General features: G+C 41.8%; 1 protein-coding gene and 1 non-coding gene across 5 annotated transcripts in view; both read left to right on the top strand.

Annotated features, from left to right (window-relative positions):
• cno (canoe) overlaps positions 1-14,647 on the top strand; it is a 46,996-nt gene that overhangs the window by 13,901 nt on the left and 18,448 nt on the right. For 3 of the 4 annotated variants that reach the window (XM_064690983.1, XM_064690975.1, XM_064690992.1), the window contains exons 2-6: positions 911-1,176; positions 1,235-1,343; positions 1,412-1,605; positions 1,680-2,210; positions 2,277-2,358. In XM_064690983.1, coding sequence (XP_064547053.1) covers positions 1,072-1,176; positions 1,235-1,343; positions 1,412-1,605; positions 1,680-2,210; positions 2,277-2,358 — 1,021 coding nt within the window. In that variant the 5' untranslated portion in view covers positions 911-1,071. Of the gene's footprint in view, positions 1-910; positions 1,177-1,234; positions 1,344-1,411; positions 1,606-1,679; positions 2,211-2,276; positions 2,359-5,759; positions 5,797-14,647 lie in introns of those variants that run through there. The other variant, XM_064691000.1, reaches the window with a different exon arrangement.
• On the top strand, positions 8,356-8,482 carry LOC135439464 (U4atac minor spliceosomal RNA). The gene has a single exon (XR_010438058.1). It is a non-coding gene; the product is annotated as a U4atac minor spliceosomal RNA (small nuclear RNA).

The raw sequence follows: 14,647 nt of genomic DNA, 5'->3' as shown, positions 1-14,647 counted from the left end.
TAGCATTACGATTGCATGTGCAATGAGTACAGGGTATAAAAACCATTGCTGGTTACGCACTGCTGCAGTTCCTTCGTCCTGCTGGTCATGGGCCATGAAAAGGGAAGGTTCCTGCAAGTCCGTTGCGGGGCAACACCAAAAATTGCAACAGACAATACGCCCTCGCCCTCGCCTAGTACAAAAATTGTTTTACTTCAAAGTTTTCTTATGGGGCTTGTAGTTATATGTTTCATTATGTCATTTTTTTTATTCACCCTTCACCCCTCAACTATTACCTCTTTGTGTGCAGCTAACGACGAGTTCTGCGAAGCGTAACCGTTGACGGTTATAAAACTATATAGAAGCATAAGAAGAAGAGGCAGAGAAAGCAGACAGAGCCAAGACCAGCCACAGATATCAAGAAATAAAGCAGTTAGACGGGGAGAACGGCTGGAGAAGAGGAGGGGATCGTTTCAGGCATAGTTCCGCTTTTTTCTTCTTCTTCGTTTTTTTTTTTACTGATGAACTTTGAGCGTTTATGCCACGCCCTGAAAGCAACTTGAGGTTATTTGTGTTGAACATTTTCTGCCCCGATGAAGTTGTTTTACGTCTGGGGTCACCGGTCAGAAGAGTTCGCCGGAGGTGGGGAGGGGAACCTAATTGGCGACACAATGTAAACAGCATGTGCCATGCGAATGGACTCTTAGGGGCTTTCAGTAAAGTTAATAACATGATATAATGATATCATATATGTACCTAAAATATCCAAATTGACTTTTGATATTTCCAGCTAATTTCCCACTGTAGCGGAAACAGAACGCATCTGCGAGTGCAACTTGAATTTTACGATGCCTCGTGGAAGTTGTAAACCTAGAAACTAATTTTAACCCATTTGTGTGTGTTTGTTTTTTGTTTCGTTTTGTTTTTATAGTTAGCCGGAGGAACACTGCAGCAACAGATAAACGACGTCACACTGGAGTCACAAATACGATAAACATTCCAAAAACTCCATATTACCTCTCTCTGTCTCTCTCTCACTCGCTCTCTCTGTTTACCACCACCCACCCAAACTTTCTGTCATCCTCTCTCGGTATGTCACATGATAAGAAAATGTTGGATCGCGAGGCAGTACGTTCAGTTATACAGCAATGGAATGCCAATCGATTGGATCTCTTTGCGCTATCCGAACCAGACGAGGTGAGTCCAAGTGCAGTTCATGCTGGAAAACTAACTAAACTAACATTTTTCCATACAGAATCTGCTCTTCCATGGCGTGATGCGCTTCTATTTTCAAGATGCCGGACAGAAGGTGGCCACCAAATGCATTCGCGTTGCCAGCGATGCCACAGTCACAGATGTCATAGGTCAGTCGCGAGGCATTTGCTTTCGTCTACTTCTAATTCTTATTCTAATTCGAATTTCCATTTTGCAGACACATTAATCGAAAAGTTTCGGCCCGATATGCGAATGCTGTCGGTGCCCAACTACGCCCTCTACGAGGTGCACGCGAATGGCGAGGAGCGTCGCCTCAACGCGGATGAGAAGCCGCTGCTCGTCCAGCTCAATTGGCATATTGACGATCGCGAGGGTCGGTTCTTGTTAAAGAATATCGATCAGAAGACGACGGTAGGTTCCGTTTTGAATAAATACACAAACAAAAACTTCTGGCTTTTATCTAAACAAATCTTCGATTCTTACAGCCCATTGAGCAGTCGGAATTAAACTTCAAGCGCAAGCTATCGAAGCGTGAGAAGAAGGAGCAGAAGAAGAAGGATAAGCTGGCGAAGCTCAGCTCCGATGTGCCGCTCTCCAATGGCAGCCAGCTGGGCATGGGCAATGGCGTCGGCAGCCTCGCTGGCGGCACAGCTCACATGAACGGTAGCGCGGCAGGCGGCGCGGGCAGCGGCGGCGATGCTGGGGATGCGGTGGCCGGCAAGCTGTACACAGAGCTGCCGGAAACGTCGTTCACACGCTCGATCTCAAATCCGGAGGCGGTGATGCGGCGACGGCGACAGCAAAAGCTCGAAAAGAAGCTGCAACAGTTTCGATCACGCGACGGCGGACCCGACACGGGCGGCACCCTGAAAATCTACGGCGAGAGCCTCTGCCAGGATGTGCCCTACAAGACGCTGCTGCTCTCCATACGCGACTGCGCCCAGGCGGTTGTCAGGGAAATGCTCAGCAAATATGGCCTCGAGAAGGCCGATCCCTTGCACTATTGCCTCGTCCAGGTTTGAATAGATCTGAATACTCACTGTTGAGGCATGCGTACTCATTCTTCGTTTCCATTTCCTTAGGTTAACAGCGATGGAACCGAGTACATACTTGACGACGACGAGTGCCCCTTATCAATACTCATGAATCATCCGACGTCACGCGGTGAGTGCAGCTCGAAATCCTTTTTGCCTGCTTGTGGGTCATTAGAAATCACTTAGTGTGCCAGCTCCTGGATGGGAAACATGTAGAGAGAGGGCAGCTCATTCATAAATATTGGCATTGTTTTATCAATAATTATGCTGACTGACAGCAGCAGCAACAACAACAACAACAACAAAAAAGAACATCGACTTGTTACTGTTGCTATTTTATTATTTTCTTGTTCCGAATATCACGACATTTTGTAGAACTTTGAAACTAGTTTCAGTTCTTTGCTGGCAGTGCAAAGTGTTGCGACAGAGCGGGAAATTTGTAACGAAAATAGATAAAGAAAAACGTTGTAAATTGGTTGCTCAATACATCAAGATCTAGAGTAAAGCTGATAAGATGAGAGAGGAACTATGTGAAAGGCTACGTGAGTGTACAATGTAGATAAACTGTTACAAATGATACAAACTAAAGAAAGAAATGATAGAAAGTTCAAGTAAAAACTTCAAAAACCCACGAACTAAATAAATTTTTTTTTTACCTGAATACTAGACTTAAATACAGAACTTCATCTAAGAATTGTGGAACTTTAATTGCGAGTGGTAAAATTCTTGCAATAAGAATGGAAATTATCATTCATTTAGTTTCTATTAAAAAATGAATAAAACAGTAAATATGTAGAATACGAACAATATTTAAGTTATTTCCTTAGCCAGTACACAAACCCGCAGGGCAAGGATAACGAACTAGGCTGAACGAAAGCTCGATGAAATACGCTTTTAGTACACCAAAGTATCACACCAAAGCTTTTAGTACATGAAAGTATACAAACCTGTTTGAAATTTTTCACATAGTTTACAGTTACAAAAGCTGAATTAAAAAATATAAAATAAAATGTGCCAAAAAAAAACTACATAAATAATTAAATTTAAGCGAATTGCATGGAATACCCATATCAATTTTTGTGTCCGAGTAGTTTTTTATTGACTGTTGGCTACAACATCTCTGATTTAGAATATTTTTTTTTTGCACGAATTACGTGCAAGGACGTGTCAAGAATGCGCCGCCAGCCTCAAAGTAGGCAACAAAACTTTGGACACAAGAAAAAATTCATGACACATGTATACATCAGACAAAGCATACGTAGGCGATACGTAGACACAAGCACACACACACACATCCACATTCATTTACATAAATGACAAACTTTCTACACAAAAAGGCCGCTGGGAATTCAATGTCTACCAACAACAACAGTTAAGTAGAACGACAAACATAAATGACATTTAAATAAGGACAAAAAAAAAAATGCGGCCGGAAATGTTGGCCTCATCCACACTGACACACACATTCACACAGAAACACACACACACACACACACGCACACAGCCAAAGTTTTGAGGCTGGCAGCGCAGCCACTTAGCAGCCACATGTTGCCGCCAGCGCTGCTGCGGCTGCTGCTCTCCACACTCGCGAACACACACACATGCTTTGCCTCCCTGCCTGCCCACCTCTCCGCCTCTCTTTCTTGCTGGGCTGCGTGTGCAATTCAAAAGGTGTAAAATGTAAGTGCGACCGCATTTGTGTAAATATTTCATGTCCTGTCCCTGTCCCACTTATTGCCTCTGTCGCTGCCTGCGTCTCTGTCTGCCGCGTTGTCTTAATTGCCTGGCTCATTTGGGCTGCTTCTTTTAGGAGCGCACTAATAAATTTCACTTAAACGTCGCAATTTCCTTAAACATTTTTTTGTCTTATTTGAGCAGCCAAACAATCCATTTGGGTTCAACTGCCCAAAGGACTTTAAATATACATCAGTACAGTGAAGGCCCGCTAAAGTGGATAGCTAATATTACAGTTGGGAGATGTACAATAAATAAAAAGAACAAATGTGCTATTCGTTCGTATCTAACACACTTGATAAACCAAGCACCTGCAATTGATTTCGATTGCAAATGCATATTCGAACTTCATTTTATAAATTCCATTTTACCAACGTGGCCCTCTGTCAGCGCGTTCCGCTATTCTCTATGCTGTCTGCCTGTCTGTCTGCTTACTATAACGGTTTGTTTTTGGCATTTTAACAGCATTTCGATGTCATTGCTTTTGTCTATTTGTAGTTGTTGTTAACTTGAGCGTGCTCTCTTAGTGCTTAGCTCTCTTGTTTTCTCTTAATGTGCTTTCAATAACGAGTGGAGATGAGCGTAAAAGCAAGATGTAGCAGCGCTTATTCTCTTACTGCTCTCTTTGCGTCACTTTCATTTTGGTTGCGTCGTCGTTTTATTTGTTGTTTCTTTTCCGTACAGTGGTACTGACTTTTGGCAAATTTAAGTTAGGTTTTTCACATGTGAAATAAATTTGAACGTGCTTTATGGCTGCGTTTAACCACTGTGCAAATTCTTGATTAGGCGCTCCTGCTCCACTCAGATTCGTTCGCGCTCTATCGCCCGATGGCTCTCTCTAACTGCCTCTCTTTGTGACTCTGTTATCTCTGACGAATGGCTTTAAGGATAATGCTATTTTTTATGGCTACATTTTCGATTGCGAACGCTGCCACCTGTTCGACAACAACAACAAAAACAACATCAGCAGCAAGTAGAGCAACCTTCGCACAGTGACCACTTGAACTTTTTCGAATACGACGCTCCACTTGTTGTTGCTGTTGTCGTTGTCAACGTCCTCGTCAATGTCGTGGCACCCGACTCGACTGCTCCAGTGCCGAAGCATGCCTGTGCTGTCGTGGCCTTCTCTCTCCCTCTCTCTCTCTCTTTCACACGCTCTCCACCTGCTCGCAGCTCCCACTGTTATCTGCACCATGCACATTCGGCGCCGTCACAGTCACACTTCGCTGTCGCTGCCTGCGTCGGCGTCGGCAGCGCATTGTGTCTGTGCGCTTGAGTTCAGTTTTTCGGTTTGGGTTTCGGTTTCAGTCATGAAGTAAATGCTGCTCGGGCCAGCAGCACAGCCCGGGAAATCGAGAAGCGGAATCGGAATCGCAATTGAAATCGGCATCGCAATTGGCAAAGCGACGAGCGCCCTAGCGGCGGCAACAGTTTTTGTGTTGTTGTTGTCGTTGTCGTTGTTGTTGTAGCCGTGCTGTGTGCTGTGCGCTGTGTGCTGTGCCGTGTTTCTGTTTCCTTTGCGTGTCCCGGCGGCTCCTTGAGGCATACATAAAATTGTCAAAATTAGAAACGCTTCAATTCAATTTGTTCGTGTTACTCTTGTCGCACAAAGTGCGTTTTGTTAGCTTTGAAGGAAATCGTTCCGATTGCTGCCTAGTCGCAGCCGGTTCCTGTCCGGCATTTCAAAGCTTGTCCTGGCGCTAATGTTGCCCACTTGCCGTCCAGTTGCAACCGAACAACAACAACCACAACAACAACAACAAGAACAACGCCAGGCATTTAGTTTCCGACACCAACAACAAAAGCAACAAAATGATGGATTGGGGCATAAGACGTAAGTGGCGCGGGTTGTGGGGCACGGGATTTTGACTATTTGCTTAGACTTCAGCCGTTCGCTTGGCTCTCACTTTGTCTTTTCCAAATGAAACGCTGCAGCTCCAAAAAGTGTGCTACGAAATGCGAAATTATTTTCCATGACAAACTTTGGGCAAACTTAATTTTCGTTGCATTTTTAAAAAAATTTTCTTCTACTCTGCCAACAGAATAATTTACATTTCTCTTTGCTGCTGCATAATAAAGTGCTTGCTCAGCAAATATAAAGTTTTGTCAAAAAGTTCTCAAGAGTTTTGAGCTAATGAATTGACTTTTATTGAGTTAAAGAACGAAGGGACTGAATACTCTGCAATTAGACTATTCGACTATTTCATAATTAATATCTATATAATTAAATGCAATTACAAAGCTGACGCAAATCAACAATTTGTACGATCATTTTCATTCGATTGCTTCGAAACACAAAGCTTAACCTAATGTCCTTGTACATAACACTCTGATTTACCGATTAACCATCCTCTAAACCTTGCTTGCGGCTAAATGACGTGTGCTTACGAGGACACATTCATATATAATTCAGGATATCTGACCATGACGCTGCTAAATGCCCTGTTGACATTTCGTTTTCGTTCGAAAAAAAAAAAAGAAAACATTTACAGAAAAAACAAATTGCTACAAATAATAGAAATCAGACAGTGAATAGAATTAGGAGCTGATGACAAGTCATGCGATTGAAAAGGTCTAATGAAGCTCGGAGGACTCTGCTCTAATGAGTGCTCAGAACGTGGCTGCTCATAAATATGCTGCCACGCCCACCCACACCCACGTTCTTGTTTCGCCCGTAAGTCTTGCGAAATGCACGCGCATAATTTTGATGCCACCTTCGGCCCTGGTGAACTATGCGACATTTGAGTCCACAACTCATAATTCCCTCCCCCAACTCTCTCTCTATCGTTTGCCGTCCTCCCCACGAAACTCATCTAGTGCAGTTCATTGTGAAGGTCGTGCTTCTTCTTCTGCAGCCTGAGCTCCTGCTCCTGCTGCTGCTCCTGTTCAGACTGCTGCTTCTGCCTCCATCCGCCGCCTGGCGGCGATGCGCTTAAGAATTTGATAGCGATGCGAAGCCATAAGACAGCAAATTGGGTTAACAACTTGTTCTTTTTTTTTTTTTTGATTTTCTTCCTTTTTGCTATATTGTTCTTGTCCTCGTTGACGTTGCTGGGCTTTTAAGCTTTAAAAAGGCGGCATAAATGGCATTAGAAACGCTCGGCTTTTAATAGTAATTGGATTGCTAAGAATACTCAAGACGGGCTTAAGATTTTTTGTTTTGTTCGTTTATTTATTAACCAATGCTGGTAGCTTTTTGGCTTATCTTAAATTATAATAACTATAACTAAACAAAAAACATGAAACCTAAAGAACATTTAAACTAGTTAGTTTTATTGAAAGAATTCTTTAAACACTTTTGGTAGAAAACCCGAAATGTATTTCAGTTGGAAGATTGTTATAAAGCTTTAATGATCTTTTTTTTTTTTTTGGAAATGACAGGCGGAATATTGTCTCAAATTAGCGTTCATCCCATTAGGTTAGATTACGTTAGGATGGTTTCACCTGTACTCGTATGCTGCCCCATAATCCCTGTAAACTGTATTTTGCTGTGGCTTATTCCTTACTCAGTCACCTCGAATATGGAAGGCGTGTGCCAGGTGATAGCGCCGTCTGTCACAAAGTAGCTGCACGAGCATATTCTATTATTTAAGCTTTATTTTCAATACGTAATACTTCTAGGCTGGCGCATACGAATCTATTCTATCAACAGCCAATTTATTGTCAACAGTTGTCATGATGCTGCTCAATTGCTTTTCATATTTCTGTTGTGCGTCACTTGTCAGCTGTTAAAGTTGATTGAAGTGAGCAGACCTGTGGGATAGCTGATGAGCTGGGCCAACAGTCAGAGTACTGCCAGCTCGCGCCCAGCCACCCACCAAACACACACACTTACACTTAAACATTTAGAACGGAATCAAGGCTAATAGCATGTAAATTTAACTTTTGGCTCTTTGCCAATGCCCGGAGACAGGCTCGTAGACAGAGACCCAAGCTCAAGCATTTGATAAATATATTCCTATATTTTCTGTTGCCGAAATTGAATTATTTACTCGTAGTTTTGTGATTGTGCTCGGAAATTGGGTGTTTACTTATGAGCTGTGCGTGGCTCAAGCAGAAATTATAGCTATTCATTTAATGTGTAGCATCAATTGTGATATCTATTTAGATTTAGTGTGGCCCTGCTTTGATTGGGGGTTGTTTGTTGTAGGGTAGTCTGGGAACAAACACCCTGCACGAAACAAGCTTTTATTGTTTGCAGCACCCAAAGCTGTACAGAAACCGGTTATTACGATCCTTCACAATGCAGTTCCTCGATCGGATCTGCACTGATCAGCGTCTGCTCTGGTAAATAGGCAATACTTACTGCACGCATTCGCGTGCTTTTTACGCTTGCAATTCTCAAATGGTTCTGACTGCGGCCGCATAAGGTTGTGCGATTCGCCAACAATCGGCCTTCCTTGTCTTGGGGAGCAGAAATGTTCAATGAACGTCTAGTGAGGACATTGCTGCTGACACCAATGATATAACAAAAGCCCCCGTTCGCTGATCTTTGATTGGCGCTCGGAATTTTTGGAAATAGACTCCCTTACTTTATAGGGGGTCGTCTATAGAATGCATTTAAAACAAAAAAAAAAGTTAATAAAAACTTTAGCGCCGCATTTGCTGCTTTTCTCTACCATCAAATATTGTGGCTTTTCAGTTTATGGCGCAGCGGGTTTATTGCACAATTTTAATAACCCGAAACTCAGACGAAGAAAACCAACTCAAGTGCAAGTTGGCCAGCAATAAAGACGTTAACTGAGCGATGCTCGTTAGCCGAAAAGTAGCTTCCCGTATATACAGCTCGAGTTTTAATGTGCACACTCCCACACAGATAAACAGTGTGTGTGTGTGTGTGTGTGTGTGTGCCCGCATACTAACTCACGGACAGACATCTTCATTGTTGCTGGATTCACTTTGTTTTTCTACGTGTTTCTGGGCTGGGTATATCGATTGTTTGGGAGAGCGTCAAATTATGATGATGATATGCTCAGCGTGATTTATGCGCTCATATGATGCGGGCTACGTCGTGTGTGTGTGTGTGCGTGTGTTCAAGTAAATCTGAATATGATAGCCAAGCACTTGTGATATACACAGTGCAAAATTTAGCGCTAGTTTGTTGGGATTTAAAAAGCAATCAATAAATAATATTCTCTTCGGATTAACCATGATCATTATCGATTTTAATATAAAAGCTCAAAAAACGTTGCGATTCGGAAATCGATAAGTTAGAACATTTACCAAAATCTTTTTACTCGAAGCTACATATTCAAAGTGCTGTGAAACCCCAAAACTGTTTAACGCACTATACAAAATCTGACCCTGAGCGCTTCACTAGTTGTAGAGCATTTATTTGGCTGTTCTGGCTGCATGCTTTTCGATTGTGTGTCCGTCTATGAGGGTGTGTTAGTGTGTGTGTGTGTGTCCTATATCACGCATACATAAGTAACTTTGTGGCAAACGCACTTAAGCTCAAACGAGGAGCAGCGCAAAGACAATCCACAACATACACACGCACACACACACACACACAGAGCAAACACACCCATTGAATGCAGTGTAAACTAAATGTTTTTTCTTTTTTTTTACTAACACCACACTGTGCTTCCCTTATACGCTGTTTATTTTTGTGCCCTGTGCCCATTGAAATTCGATAAAAAGGGTATTTTGCTGTTATGCAAATGTATGTAACAGGCTGAAGAAGAATGCTACAAAATCGATAAATATCGATCACCATGTTTTTTTGAGCATAACTCGGCGTGTGTCAGAGCAAGAGGCAACAAACTTGGCGGCAGGCTCTCGTATAGACTCGTATAGAATATCTTCAAATTATTATAATTTTTACAGATAATCTTTGATATTTACACATATTTATCGATCGATGCATAAATAGAAAATTAGTATAGAATATATTATGGTGGAAGGACGGAAGAAGAAGCCCAGTCGCTGAATAGCTGCAAATTTGTAAAGTGGCAGCTTGCTGCAGCTGAGCAGGGTATCGCTTAGCTGGGCAGCCTCTATCCGAGCACCCTGGATGTACAAACCGGCTAAGCAGGGTAGCTGCTGGTTGGGCAGCTTCTACTTGCGCATTCTTGCTTGTTTCGTTATTTCGTTCATTCAGTCATTCACTCGTGCATTCATTCATTCATTTGCTGAGTGAGTCTCTCGGTTTGTCAGTCTGTTGGTGAGTCAGTCAGTAGGTGAGTCAGTCAGTCGGCGCGCCTTTTGTCGCGCTGCTCACACGCTCTGCGTGCTGGGAGGGCTCAGTGCTCAGTGCTGAGTGCTCCGTGCTCGGTGCTCGGTATTCGGTTCTCAGTTCTCAGTTATCCTTGCGCTGTGTCAACGCATTGTTGTGGCCGCCCGGCATCCGTCGAACTAGCAGCTGCCTAGCTTGGCTCAGCCCAGCTCAGCTCAGTGTCCACCAGACGGTTAGTCACTCGACCCAGTACAAAATGAAATAGTTATAAAAAAATATTTAAAAAAAAAAATTTAATTTTCTCGCGTGGAAAGTGTTTTTGTGTCTGTGCGATATTTTTCTCTTTTCAATTCGATTGCAATTTATTTAATTTAATTCCTCGCTTTTTTTTATGCGCGGACAGCTTTATTTTGATTTTAATTTAAATTTCATTGTGCCTGTTGGGGGTGCGTTTTTTTTTTTTGTTGCATTCCTTTAAGCGCAAATTGAATTTTCGCATGGTTTACATTTATTATTCGTTTTGCACACTTTATTCTCCTGCGCCGTGTCAAGGCTCATAGCGTGGCGGCGTCAAAAGGGCAACAGGGGAGTAGGGTCCGGGCCATTAATTTCAGAAGCCATATAAAAAAATACAAAATAAAATAAATGTAATTTTATTGCGCCATATATGTATGTAAAGGGCTGAACCTGGCTCGTGTTATCCCGTCCGTCTATGGCCCGGCCAAAACAAACAGACAAAAATCAATACATTTTGTAAGTTATGACAACAGAAAAGTACTCGACGTACAGCTAAAACATTTTGGCTTTTTCGATCAAAGGACAGGAGTCTCTCTCTCCTCAACCGAAACTCATCAATTTTGTTTAGGGTTGTCAACTTTTGCTTTTATCTGCGTTATGTCTCACAATATCGTTCGCTATTCCAATTCTATGCTCTCGCAAAATTCCGGCCACAAAATTAAATCATATTTCGCTTCGTCCTTTTCATTATTTTGGTTTTTTTTTTTTTTTTTTGATACTTTTTGGCATTTTCCTTGCGGCTGCCGCTGCTGCTTCGAGTGTGGCAATTATATTTTTATTGTCCCTGTTGCTGCTGCCAAATTGTCTAGCAAAATTGTTGATAGCCACCTCGGGCGGCACTTGGCCGAATGGCCCGGCACAAAAGTGCGTTCAAATGAGGCTGGAATGCCGTCTACTGGCTGGGTCGAGGGGTCGAAAGGTCATGCACGGACGTGTACATGCTTAATAGCTCGACATGTAATTCGATTTTGTGCAATGATTCCTTAACTTTAGTGACAGCCGAGCATTTTGTATGAAGGATAAAGAAAGGACTCTCAGCGGCCTCTTTAAAGGCAAGGGATAAAAAAAACGTGTTTTATGAAAACTCAAGCTCATTTATAATGGCCTGATTTATAATGGCTTAGGAGAAATTTTCCATTAGATAAGCGTGTTCGTTGGCAGAGTTTTAAGTGCATAAGCTTGTTTTAAATACCATAAGACACCTTAATGGATTTTCTTTTATTAAACTTAGCTTATAAAACTATGCCAAAGTCGTGCACATTAAACAGATGCCAATTATATATGTTTAACTTTTCACCAAGATGCTAAGGTAAATGTGCTGGCCACACAGAGCTGGTCCGTGTCCTTCTTACAAAGTTCTCGCCATTTGAAATGACTTCATGTGTCCAGACTTTAACCAAGGATTAAGCGCAGTCCTTGGGCTGGCAGAAAACTTGGCCCATTAAATTTTCATTGTTTTAATTTGCACAACGTGAACCGCAACATGTGTGTGTGTCTGTGTGCGGTTGGGCGAGTATTCTGACTACTTGAGTGGCTGTCCATGTGTATGTGTGTGTGTGTGTGTTTGTGTATGGGTGTCAGGCATGTGCACCTTAAATAGCTGCATGTTTAGCAAGGCAAAGTCAGATTTAAGTTGCTCGACGCTTTCCATTTTTCTTGACCAAAGTTGAAAGCTTTGCCACATTTTACGGCTAATTTGGCTTATTTATCTGCCGGACACAAGCTGCCACCAAGCTCCACCCAGATCCACAAGCTCCACCCCATCAGCCAGATTATAAGCCTGAATCAATTAGGCTAAACAAAAAACGGCCTATTGAAGTACTCCAAAATCAAATCGGCGACTGGAGGAGCTAAAGAAAACTTTTTAAAATCACGCTTAACTAAATTCTTTCCTCAATACTCTGTTCAGAAAGTGAGAAGGAGTACATTGATTAAAAGCGTTGTCCAGCGAAATTCGATGACGAGTATATATTTTGTTAACCAGAAGGCATTCGCATCACAAAATCTATTTGGATTGTGTCAAAAGACAGATGGCGAGTAGTATAAGATACTACTAATATAAGGAACTAATAATAAGGAATTATCTAAAGTCGGGTTTTGTGCTGCTGAGCAAGGCGGACATGAGGAAACCGCGACCTCAAGAACTGATTGCAAGAAAGTGAAAAGTTAAAGTATATAACATATATCAAATATAAATTATAATCATAAACAATCAAAGTCATGGAATGTATGAAAAATCATTGGCAGGTTAATTGCAGATAACATCCCATAAATATTGAACCACACCTAATCCAGACAGTTTAAATATCACCATCTTTAATATACAGTTTTAAAGCCACTGTCCTTATAAGCAAGAAGACCCAATTAGATACATATATCTCAAGCTTTTATTTCTCTGTCGACAGAGTATTACGCAGTCGATTACAGCCGACTGCTTTTTAAATGAATTACCATTTAGCTGTCATAAAGTCAAGTGTGTCTAGATTTGTGTGAGGCTCGCTTGCTTGTAGGGTAGCTCATAGTCCATCAATGGCTGAGCTTTTGACGCCAGCCCAGTAAATGACGTTGGTCATTAGAAAAAAAGCTGGGCTAATTAAAATTAATGTGCACGGCGTTGGCTGCTGGTCACACACACACACACACACACATACACGCCCTGAAGGGGTGTAGAAGGATTGTGTGGCAACATACATGACTGTGGCATTCCTGAGCGTCAAATCGGATGGCTGAGGAGGCGGGCGATAGGGTTATGGGGGGGGGGGAGATTCACTCAACACGTTATGCAATTTTCCCATCGCATCGTCTCGTTTGCATTCTTTTCAGCTTTGGCATTGCACAAATTTTGTTGTCGCTGCTTTCGTCCTGTTGCCAATTTATGCGCACTTATGCACGTGCGCACACAATGCAGCACACACACACACGCACACACACACATGCCGGCTCTTACACATGATCCTGACGCATTGTTGACCAAATCAATTTCATGGCTCGCAGGCATTTTAGCTCGCTATTGTGTCCTGTGTGTACATTTTGTGGGTGTGTGGTTGTGTATTGTACTGCGATGGCGGTTACCTTTGGCTGAACAATTAAAATGCTTTTTTATGTTTTCTCCTCTGTTGCATTTTCTCCAACTTTATGACTTGTTTTTCAAATGTCAACTGCCAAGGAGAACACACTGACCTACATATGTACATATCTCGGAATATTCCTTATAAAATACGCTGTTAGCTGTTTAAGAATCCATTTGTCAAGGTCTCTGTCATTTTCTACATAAATTGAAATATTGCTGAAGACGAATTTGATGAGAAACTTTATTGCATTTAAATGCATTGTTTTCCAAATTCGAGCTTTATTGTATGAATCACTAATTAAACTTTCTTTAAATTAATTTTAATTCTCTTTACCTTCTACTACTTCATTTTGTACATAAATTTAAATATTACTGAAGACGAAATTGTTGAGAAACTTTTTTGCTTTTTTTTTTGTCCAATTTCAAGCTTTTTTGTATGAATCATTAAATAAGCTGTCTTTAAATTAATTTAAATTCTTTTTACCTTTTATTACTTCTTTCGTTTTTCATGTTCCTTTGCCCGACATTGATTTCTCTTGTATTACTTATTCTGAAATTCTTCGCAGTTTTCTCAGCTGTTACTGCTGCTTAAAAAAAGAAAAAAAAAAAAGAGCACACAAACTAAAAAGCAAACTAGAGAACAAATTTTCATCCATATATAAATCAAATGTGGTTCTTTTGGTTGCGCAAAAAAGGTATATGACATTTGTCTTGTTGTTGTTGTTGTTGTGTGTGTGTGTGTTAGTGTGCCTTTTTTCTTTTCTATTCTCTGTTTTTGTTGAACTGAAAGCGTTGCGATTTCGCCCCCAGTGGCTAAATCCAATTTTCACATTGCTCATACGCCCCGTGCTCGGGTCTTGTTGCTCACGTTTCCACTTTCAGCTGAGTTGAGTTCAGTTTAGTTTTTAATAAGTTTTTTAGCTCGACATGCCCCACATCCCAGCTAGATCCGGACAAGCCCCAGCCATGTTCCATGCCTGGACAAAAGTCTCCAACTCAACACTCCCTTCTGCCCAGATTCGTGTTGCGATGCACTCTCTGCATTCGGCTCGCCCAAAACTAAAGCTTCTATATGCATCCGGGGGCATCTCTCTGGCATCATATTTTGCATGGTTCGTTTAACATTCTGTACAATGCCAC

This window comes from Drosophila montana, unplaced genomic scaffold (genome assembly GCF_035044405.1).
Source record: "Drosophila montana isolate Dmon_TW-CO22-7 unplaced genomic scaffold, ASM3504440v1 contig_1505_1, whole genome shotgun sequence".
In the NCBI taxonomy this organism is placed as follows: domain Eukaryota; kingdom Metazoa; phylum Arthropoda; class Insecta; order Diptera; family Drosophilidae; genus Drosophila; species Drosophila montana.
Note: the sequence above shows the minus strand (reverse complement) of the source record. Positions and strands in the feature narration are given on the sequence as shown.